Consider the following 9,763-nt stretch of genomic DNA (forward strand, 5'->3'; position numbering starts at 1 on the left):
ATACAAATCTTCAGGGCCGACGACCCCGCGGTCGCTGCGACCACGCGATGAGCCAGCTCCGACCACTAATCTGGTTGATGCAGCGAGCACGCGGAACCAGGCTCCTCGTCTGCGTGGGCCTTGGGTTCCGCGAAAGACGCGGAGCACGCCACCAACACCCTGTCACGTTGCAGGTTCTGCTGCGCCTGAATGTACCTGGCGATCTTGAGCGAAGACACTTCCCCGTCCTTGGCGGGAAGCACAGTATGGAGATCCTTGGCGAATCCCAACATCTTCTCGAGGACCAAGGCGTCAAGGCCATCGTGATCCATTTTCGGGAACGCGGCCTTCGCCAGTGCCAAGAGTGCACTTCTCTAGGCGAGAGCCGACTCACCCTCCCCTTTCCACTTCACAGCGAACTTCTGACGGGTGTTCAGCGGAGGCTCGAAAACAGCGGCCATCTGATCAAACGCCTGCATGAGGGTGGACCTCTCGGACAGCGGGATGGCGAGGAACGCCACCAAAACATCATCGTCGAGGGCGGCGGGCAGTGCCTGCAGCGCGTCCACCTCCGACCATCCCGCCAAGTCGGCATTTGTGAGAAATCGCCGCTTAAATGCCACCCAATCGCCGCTGGCAGCAACAAATTACTTAATGAAGGGTAGCCGACGGCGGAGCGACTGGACGTCAATCGACGAGGACGTCCCGGCTTCAAGCTTGGCGGGCTCAGTGCTCCCCGCCGGCGGCAAAATGGCGCCCACGAGTGCGAGTAGCGGCGATGGCGTTCCCGCCTTTTGTGAAATGGCGGCCAAGTCACCATCTCCTTTGCCGTCGAGGGTAGGGACCGCATCTCGACGAGGATGGAGGACGCCGCTTGGAGGAGGTCAGTGAGATGGCTGCGCGCAATCCTGACGAGCTCCTCCAATGAAGGCGAGGTGCTCCGCACCCCGACTGCACCCTGCTCCACGGGCAGCGTCTTCGCTCCTTCCTCGGTGGCTGTGGGCGGAATCAACTCCTCGTCGTCTTCATTGTCCGACACACGTACACGAACTCTGCGACGCGTAGACATGACTCGTCTACCACTAGCTACAGTCTAGCAAGTTGGCCACTTCTGACACCGGTTGTAGTGAGTCCAACTGAGTCACAGACGTTATCTTGGGAGCAACACTATTTATTATGCTACTTTAACACAACATCACACAATCTACACTCGGGTCTCGAATGCCCATCTAAGCACGCTACGGCAGAACTAGACACAATTCGCTATCCCAGCCCGGACCACAAGCTGGGTCCCGGACCACGTGGCTAGAGGCTTCTTCTCCCCGACGTGGATCTTCTTCACACCAGCACACGAAGAACCCCAAGCTCCTCACGGGGCCCCCGTTATATCCCTCTGAGCTATGGCTGGCTCCGCCCCTCACCCCGCCCACCTTCCAGATCTCTCGAGCTCTTTCTCGAAGACTCCTGATAGCTCTTTAAGACCACATGACCATCCAGCGGCCCCCGTCCACTGGTGCTCCCCCCTCCATTATCATCCGGTCATGTGTCAGCAGATCAACCAGCGTATCATGCCCCAACGTAACCCAGGCTGGCTGACGCTCCCTCTCGCTCCCTCACCGGGAGCCCGCACCGCACACTGCTCGCGGTGCCTCCACGCTGACCAGCACTCACCCAAGCCCCGCTAGGGCTGGTACTACGCCCCATAAGCGGGCTACACATAATGTCAGCACATTATCCACCGTGCCTTCGTAAGCCCGGCACCACACAGTGACAATCACAGTCACTACACATGTATACCTGCGTGTACCCTTTTTGCGTGCACGTGCGTTCGTACTCGCGCGTGTGCCCATGTACCTGTGTGTGTGTCTGTGTGTGTACCCGGCGACCCGGGTTGAATTCCCGCTAACGGCCAACACCAGTGATGATTATCTGAACCGATCCTGGGCCTTCTCTAGGTCGACTCAGCCTCAAATAAGTAGTTGGTGCGGCATGTAAACATCGCCACTCGGGAGACAAAGACGGCCGGGCGTCGTGCTCGCCACCCACCCCTTTGTGTGCCGTGCTGGCCTTCATAAGTGCTCGCTAACAGGCTATACGAGGGATTTTTGTCTTTATACACGTGTGTGTGTACCTGCGTGTGTACCTGCGTGCGTGTGTGTACCTGCTTGCGTGTGTACCTGCGTGCAAGTGTGTGTGCCTCCGTGTGTGTGTTCCTGCGTGTGTTTGTACCTGCGAGTGTGTGTCTGTGTGCATGTGTGTGTACCTGCGTGCGTGTGTGTGTGTGCCTGCGTGTGTGTGACTGCGTGGGTGTACCTGCGTGGGTGTACCTGCGTGTGTGTGTCCCTGCGTGTGTCTGTACCTGCGAGTGTGTGTCTGCGTGCATGTGTGTGTACCTGCGTGCGTGTGTGTGCCTGCGTGTGTGTACCTGCGTGTGTGTACCTGCGTGTGTGTGTGTCTGCGTGTGTGTGTCCCTGCGTGTGTCTGTACCTGCGAGTGTGTGTCTGCGTGCATGTGTGTGCCTGCGTGTGTGTACCTACGTGTGTGTACCTGCGTGCGTGTGTGCCTGCGTGTGTGTGTTCCTGCGTGTGTCTGTACCTGTGAGTGTGTGTCTGCGTGCATGTGTGTGTACCTGCGTGCGTGTGTGTGCCTGCGTGTGTGTACCTGCGTGTGTGTACCTGCGTGTGTGTGTGTCTGCGTGTGTGTACCTGCGTGTGTGTGTGTGCCAAAGAGCCTTACCCCCCCCTCCCCACTAAACTCCCCCCCCACCACCCCATTCGCGAGGGCGGGGGCCGCACTAATAGCGGAGGGGGGCGCGCTAATTATTGGGCCGGGAGCGAGAACAGCAGCAGCAGCGGAGTCGCCATGAGCAGAGGCGGCAGAGGCGGGGCGCAGTTATGCGAAGAGCCCCCCGGGGGGGGGGGGGCACGGGGAGGAGTAGTGGTGGTGGTGGGGGGGAGGTACCCCTCACCCCTCATCATCATCCACCTCATCCTCAATCCTCCTCGTTCACCCAGACACCCCCCCCCCTCCCCCCGGGGAGTGTCCGTGGTGAACCCGTCCATTAGCCTCCTCCCCCTCCTTCTCCCTCCCCTCCTCGCCACTCCGCTCCTCTCCCCCCGTCTCTGCGATGAGACGTCTCGTGGTAATTGGCCGTGCTATGGGGTGCCGTGTAATGATGCGATGGCTATGCCTCGGCTGCCGGGATCGCAGCAATGATACAACGAGTGGCTTTGCCGCTGCGATTTGCATCCCACTGGGATTTTTCCGTACGCAGCGTTGGTGTACGGTACCTTTTTTCTGGAAGATTTTTTGCAGTTTTTTTCTCCTGGATTTTTCTGTTTTTGCGCGTAGTCACTTTAAAATGTTTTCTTGTTCGTGTTTTTGTTTTTCGTTTGTTGCGGTTGCACCCGATTCAAGAGCCGAATGGCTCACAGGGCCATACCAAATAATAAATGAAACTGAAAAACTGAATGTGTGGTGAGGGTGCGCGCGAGAGAGGGCGTGCGCTGTTGTGCGTGATGGTGTGGTATGATTATGATGATGTGTGATGGTACGATGCTGTGCGGTGATGTATTATGGTGTGGTATTATGCGCTTGGGTGATCCGTGATGTGATGCTTTGTTATGGTGTGGTATGATGCTGACTTGCCTGTATCTGGGAGGGGGGGTGCAGTGAGGGGGTGGGGATGGTTTAGAGGTTTTAGCCCCAGGGGACTGCTCCCGACCGCCTTTGTTTCCCCACCACCAACTCATTCATAATTGAGTCGGTCTCCATGAATAATGAATGGCCCCTTCACCGCGCACAGAAACTCGCAAAACTGAACTCCATTATTCATACGCAGGTGCGGCCCGCGGACTGCATGGACTGTCGCAACTGCCGAGACTGTCGGGATCGTAGCGAGGATGCAACGAGTGGCCTCTCCCGCTGCGCAGATGTCTCCTCGTGGTGAGGGTGCGTGTGGGAGAGGGCGAGCGCGTTGTTGTGCGTGAGCGGATTGGGGTGTGTGACAAGGGGTGGGTGCAGAGCGTGGCGACGGTAAGGTGGGAGTGAGTGTGGTTGATGGTGGTGGTGGTGTGAATAGCGGTATAGGGCAGCGGTTAGCGCGCTAACCTACGACCCCAGTTCGATTCCCGCTCACGGCCAACACCTGTGACGATTATCTGAACCGGTCCTGGGCCTCCCCTAGGTAGACTCAGCGGTGTGTAAAAATCGCAAATTGGGATAACAAAGGCGGCCTGGCGTGGTGTTCGCTATCCGCTTCCTCCTGTGCCGTGCCGGCCTTCGTAGGTGCTCGCTAACTGCACTTGCCCCAACAGTCCGCTAAGGCTATACGGGAAATGTTTGTCTTTTAGGTGGTGTTGGCAGCGGTAGTGTAGTGGTTGGCGCGCTGCGCTACGAACCCGGCGACCCGCGTTCGATTATCGCTCACGGCCAACACCTGTGACGATTATCTGAACCGGTCCTGGGCCTCCCCTAGGTCGACTCAGCCACCCATCCCATCGTGTGCCGTGCGGGCCTTCATCGGTGCTGCTCGCGAACAGCACTTGCACCAACAGTCTGTGAAGGCTATACGGGGAATCTTAGTGGTGTAGGCAGTGTGGGCGCGGTGGGGATGAAGTATGAGTGATATGTGTATTGGATGGGTGAAGTATGGGTGAGTGTATGGTGGTGAGTGTATGGTGGTGAGGGTGGTGAAGGTGTCTATGTTTGTGGTGTGTGGTGAGGTTGTGGTGAGGTTGCGAAAAAGCCTCACGCTCTCCACAGTCGGGGCCCTAATCCAGCAGTGGACCCACGCGGGGAATTGTACACGCACTCGACACTGCGCTGTTGTTGTTGTTGTTGTTGTGTCGGTTCTAATTTCGGTTCTCATCGTTCCGAGGCAGCTGCCACTGGTGGTGATGAGCGCTGAACTTGCGATCTAAAGGCCGCCGATTCAGCTCCATCTCCCGGCGCGGTAGCTGAAGCGATGGGGATGGAGGGGGGGGTCAAGTCCTCCCTCTCCACCCTAACCCCCACCACAGTGAAGTCTAGGATCAGAAGGATGCGTCGTGTGTAGTGGTGGTGGTGGCGGTGGTGGTGGTGGTGGCGGTGGTGGTGGTGGGGTAAAGTGTGGGCGACTCTCCGCCTTCCTCTTTCACGACGTACTGGCCACCGTGGACGAATAGCCCGAATACCATCCCCCTGTAACGGCGTCTAGTGGAGGCCCTTTCCGCCAGCAGTGGCACGTGCGAGACATTGCAGGGCTGCGCCCTCAACCTTGCGACTGAGAAACGAGGGAAAATACGCGTGCCACGCGGTGACTTACGCCGCCGTGCCGTCTGTCCGTTCGCGCGTTCCAATCAAGCACATTCATTTACTTACAATTCTATTCGTTACTAATCATTTCGGTTTACGGGTTGACGCGTAACAGCCATAGTCAACGGTAGTGGTCACGGTAATAGTCAGCGGTGTTGGGGGGGGGTATAATGGCCACGGAGGTGCCGTGAGCCCAGCCCAAACCCAAACACCCACGGGACGCCTCTGTCAGCAGGAGCCTGACCCCTGAACTCTGCGCGGTTCTCGCTGTAAACACGCCGCGCGCGCGCACACGCACAGGCACGCGCGCGCGCGCGCACGCACACAAAGGTCCCCCGTGTAGCCCACGCGGCCTGTCGCGGCAAGTGCTTTTGCTGTTAGCGAGTAGCAGCACCCACGTATGCCCGGCCGCCTTTGTCTAATGGTTTTTTTTTTTCGGCTAGCCATCGAACAAAGTGGTCACTGCTGCATCGTCGCAAGTAGGTGCGCTTCTGGAACGCCCTTCCTTTCGATATTTTTAAGCCACTGGAGTTTTGCACTTTTAAATCATCCTGATTTTCAAACTAATTTTCGTAGAACTACTTTTTGTGTTCAGTTTGTTGTCCTTCCCCTGCACCTCCGATTAGCGCGGCGCGAAATAAGTGCAACATGCCTACATACATGATACTCCACACGCCGAATAAAATTAGGAGGTTCCAGTACCACTTTTGTTATTGGTCGTGAGCGGTCGCCGCGTTCGTGATACACACAAATACAAATATCACCCGTATAGCATCAAGAGACTTTTGGGCGAAGTGCTGTTGACGAGCGCCAATGAAGGCCGGCACGGCACACGAGGGGTTGTGTGGCCAACACCACACCCGGCCGCCTTTGTTTCCCTAGTGGCGATGTTCACACATTTGAGGCTGAGGTGACCTAGGCGAGGCCCATGACTGGTTCAGAAAATCGTCGGGATCGTAGCGCATATAAGCACTCGCATTCAGTGTTGGAAGGCTCCTGGTTCTCCGTCAGGTCGACTCAGCCTTAAATGACTACCTGCTGCGATGTGAAAACCAATGCGGCTGGGCGTGGTGCTGACTGCACTCTCCCTCCCGCACCTCTGATGAGCAGGGTTGGCTCCGTACGGTGCGAAATAAGTTATTTGTATGTGTATCTGACAGTCATCCATGTCGGTTAACCCACATAATACTGGGATGAATACACACTTATACACAAACATCAACAAATATGCCCCGATATATCCTTTAACAGACTGTTGGGCCAAGTGCTGTTAGCGAGCCCTTATGAAGGCCGGCACGGCACACGAGAAGTTGGGTGGCCAGCATCACGCCCTGCCACTTTTGTCTCCCTAGTGGGCGAAGTTTTTACACGTCGCACCAGGTATTCATTTGAGGCTGAGTAGACCTAGGGGATGCCCAGGACCGGTTCAGACAATCGTCACTGCTGTTGACCGTGAGCGGGAATCGATCTCGGGTCGTCGGATTCGTAGCGTGGCGTAGCGCTAACCGCTACACTGCCGCTCCTCACACAGACACAGACAAACAAAGATAAAGATAAAGATCCCCCGTATAGCCTTAACAGACTGTAGGGGCAAGTGCTGTTAGCGAGCATCTATGAAGGCCGGAACGGTACACGAGGGGGTGGGTGGCCAGCACCACGCCCGACCGCCTTTGTCTCCCCAGTGGCGATATTTACACACCGCACCAGGTACTCATTTAAGGCTGAGTCGACCTAGGGGAGGCCCAGGACCGGTTCAGATAATCGTCACTGGTGTTAGCCGTGAGCGGGAATCGAACCCGGGTCGCCAGGTTCATAGCGCAGCGCGCTAACCGCTACACTACCACATACACAGACATACACAGAGACATACACACAGACACACACACAGACACACACAGACACACACACGCACACAGACACACACACACGCACGCACGCGCGTGGCGCGCGCCGCGCGGGCAGGGCGGGGCCTGGCACGCGCCCGCCACGCGCCTCTCGCTCCACACCTGTGTGCAAGACAGACAAAGACAAAGCTCCCCCGTGTAGCCTGCAAAAGGTTCATACGACGGGTCGACATGGCGCCCCTAAAAAGAGGAAATGGTGTGCCCAAAGCAATGCCTGGTCGTCTTTGTCTCCCCAGTGGTGATATCGGTTACACACCGCACTGGTCCTGGGAGGAATCCCAGTTCAATGATTTCTCACTGTTGGCCGTGAGTAGGAATCAAACTCGGACCTCTGCAGGGTTCTTAGCGCAGCGCTAACCACTGCGCCACCGCTCACCCCGCACACATACTCACGCACACACATGCATTATAATAACAAACACACACGCGGTCACACCCTAATGCTGAAGCACCCATCTTACAGGTGTCACACACTCCTTCTCTGCAGGGGGTCCCCCCACTCCCTCCGCCCCCCTCCATCCCTCCCCAAACCCCCTCCTCCCCCCGCCCCCCCCCTGCGGAGGTCGCGCGCTTAAAACGCGCGCGCGCGGCACGTGCTGCTCAATGCACGCGCCTTCGTGCACGCGCATCATCAGCAACATCATCAGCAACATTAACATCAGCAACATCATCAGCAGCATCAACATCAGCGAGGAAAATCAGCAGCAGCATCGCTACAATCATCACCATCAATACTATCGGTAGTTTTAGTACCGTCCACACCGTCAGGACCATAGTTACCATCACCACATACTCCCCATCAATATCATCATCACCACTATCATCATCATCATCCCCTCCCAGTATCACCACCATCTTATCATCGCCCATGGAGCTAGCAAGGCCAATCCTCTGGCTGCAGGGTCTCGACGAGACCTGGATCAAGCCAGGAGTTGACAGCTGGTGCCGAGGAGGAGAGGAGGAAGCGTGGTCCCGAGGAGGAGAGGAGGAGACGTGGGAGACAGGAGGGAGCTGGGATTCACCCAGCCAGGAGGAGTCTCCGGGGAGCGCGGGACACGGGGACGAGGTAGGCGAGGGCATCTCAGGGCTCTGGGGGCCTCGAAAAGGGTCGAGGTGGTGATCACCTCTCATCTCACCTCAACCCACGCGTCTCGCCTCACCCCTCACCTCGACTAAACTGGCACCTCAGCCTTCACAACAACTCTCATCTAAACCCGCGCCTCTCGTCTGACCCCCTCACCACAAACCTCATATCACGCATTGGGATCTAGGGATGAAATGCGGTTTGCAAATGTCAAGCATTGTTTGGCGAGGCGCGTGAAACCACGCACCGGGGAAGATGACTGTTGATATCAACACACATCATCTTGATCGTCAATTAGCTGCGCACTAATTAACTAGATACTTATCATCTGAGCGCTCATTAGCTCACCACGAATCATCATTTCACCACTGAATAGCCGATCACCAATTGGCTGGCTCCCCATTCGTTCCCTAATTATGATCTCTGATAACCTCTCCGCGTGTTCAGGAATCAGAGGACGCCAGGGGAAAGAGAAGAGGTGGATCTCCTCCCTTGCAGCGCCAGAGAGGAGGAGACAATGGGCCCGACGGTGGAGGAGCCATTGGGCTTTGTGGTGGAGGAGGAGACAATGGGCTTTGTGGTGGAGGAGGAGACATTGGGCCCCACCACGGAGAAGGCCATGGTCTCCACCATGGAGGCGGAAACCATGGGCCCCACTGTGGAGGAGAGGACACGAGATTCCTCCTTGGAGGAGGAGACATTGGGTTCTGTGATGGAGAGGCCACTGGGCTCTGTGGTAGAGTTGGAGACACTGGACTCCACCACGGAGGAGACACTGAGCCCCACCGTGGAGGTGCAGACAAGAGGCACCACCGTGGAGGAGGAGACACTGAGCCCCACCGTGAAGGTGGAGACAATGGGCCCCACCGTGGAGGAGGAGAGACTGGAGGTGGAGGAGCTTCAGGACCTCGGGCGAGCGGGCTTCCGAGGGGCGGGGCTCACAGCCCCCGCGGGGGCGGAGGGGCGGGGCGCCCCGAGCGGCGCGCGGCGGCCAACGCGCGCGAGCGACGACGCATGCGCGGTCTCAACGAGGCGTTCGAGCTGCTGAGGGGGGTGGTCCCCCGCGCGGGTGGGGGCGGAGCCAGTGGGGGCGGGGCTTCGTCGCACCCCTCCCCCCCATCAGGGGGTGGGGGCTCGTGCGGCCGGAAGTTATCCAAGCACGAGACGCTGCAGGTGGCGCTGCTCTACATCGCGGCGCTGAGCGACGCGCTAGCGCAGGGGGGCGGGGCCGAAGGTCAGGAGGCGGGGCCAGCTTGATGGCAGGGGCGTGGCCAAGCTGACAGTGGGCGGGGCTACAAGTATATAAGGGGAGGGGAGGGGGGTGGCGGTGTCATTAGTGTGAGGTCAGGTGGTGCAGTTGGTGGTGCATCTACCGGTCATCTCGGTCAGCCAACCCATGGCAACCTGCTGGGTCTGTCCCGAGACCTCCTGTCAGCGAGCCTTTGACACTTCACGTGGTTTCCTCTGTGCCAGGCCAAGTGCACCTGGCCTGGCACAGGCG

At 57.9% G+C, this 9,763-nt stretch overlaps 1 protein-coding gene across 1 annotated transcript; it reads left to right on the forward strand.

Annotated features, from left to right (window-relative positions):
- The first annotated feature begins 7,806 nt into the window (after positions 1–7,806).
- LOC144727911 (uncharacterized) lies at positions 7,807–9,519 on the forward strand. The gene is made up of 3 exons (XM_078607050.1): positions 7,807–8,244; positions 8,710–9,296; positions 9,386–9,519. Exons 2-3 carry the CDS (start codon positions 8,780–8,782, stop codon positions 9,517–9,519), a joined length of 651 nt encoding a protein of 216 aa, XP_078463176.1. The 5' UTR covers positions 7,807–8,244; positions 8,710–8,779.
- Positions 9,520–9,763: the final 244 nt, after the last annotated feature.

This window comes from Lampetra planeri, chromosome 27 (genome assembly GCF_965212315.1).
Source record: "Lampetra planeri chromosome 27, kcLamPlan1.2.h2, whole genome shotgun sequence".
Lineage (NCBI taxonomy): Eukaryota > Metazoa > Chordata > Hyperoartia > Petromyzontiformes > Petromyzontidae > Lampetra > Lampetra planeri.

Bases quoted from the DNA above. Each gene is read 5' to 3' on its own strand.
- LOC144727911 (XM_078607050.1), top strand. From the start codon at position 8,780: ATGGGCCCGACGGTGGAGGAGCCATTGGGCTTTGTGGTGGAGGAGGAG. The intron at 9,297-9,385 runs GTTCGAGCTGCT...CCCCCCCATCAG, and splicing joins ATGCGCGGTCTCAACGAGGC to GGGGTGGGGGCTCGTGCGGC.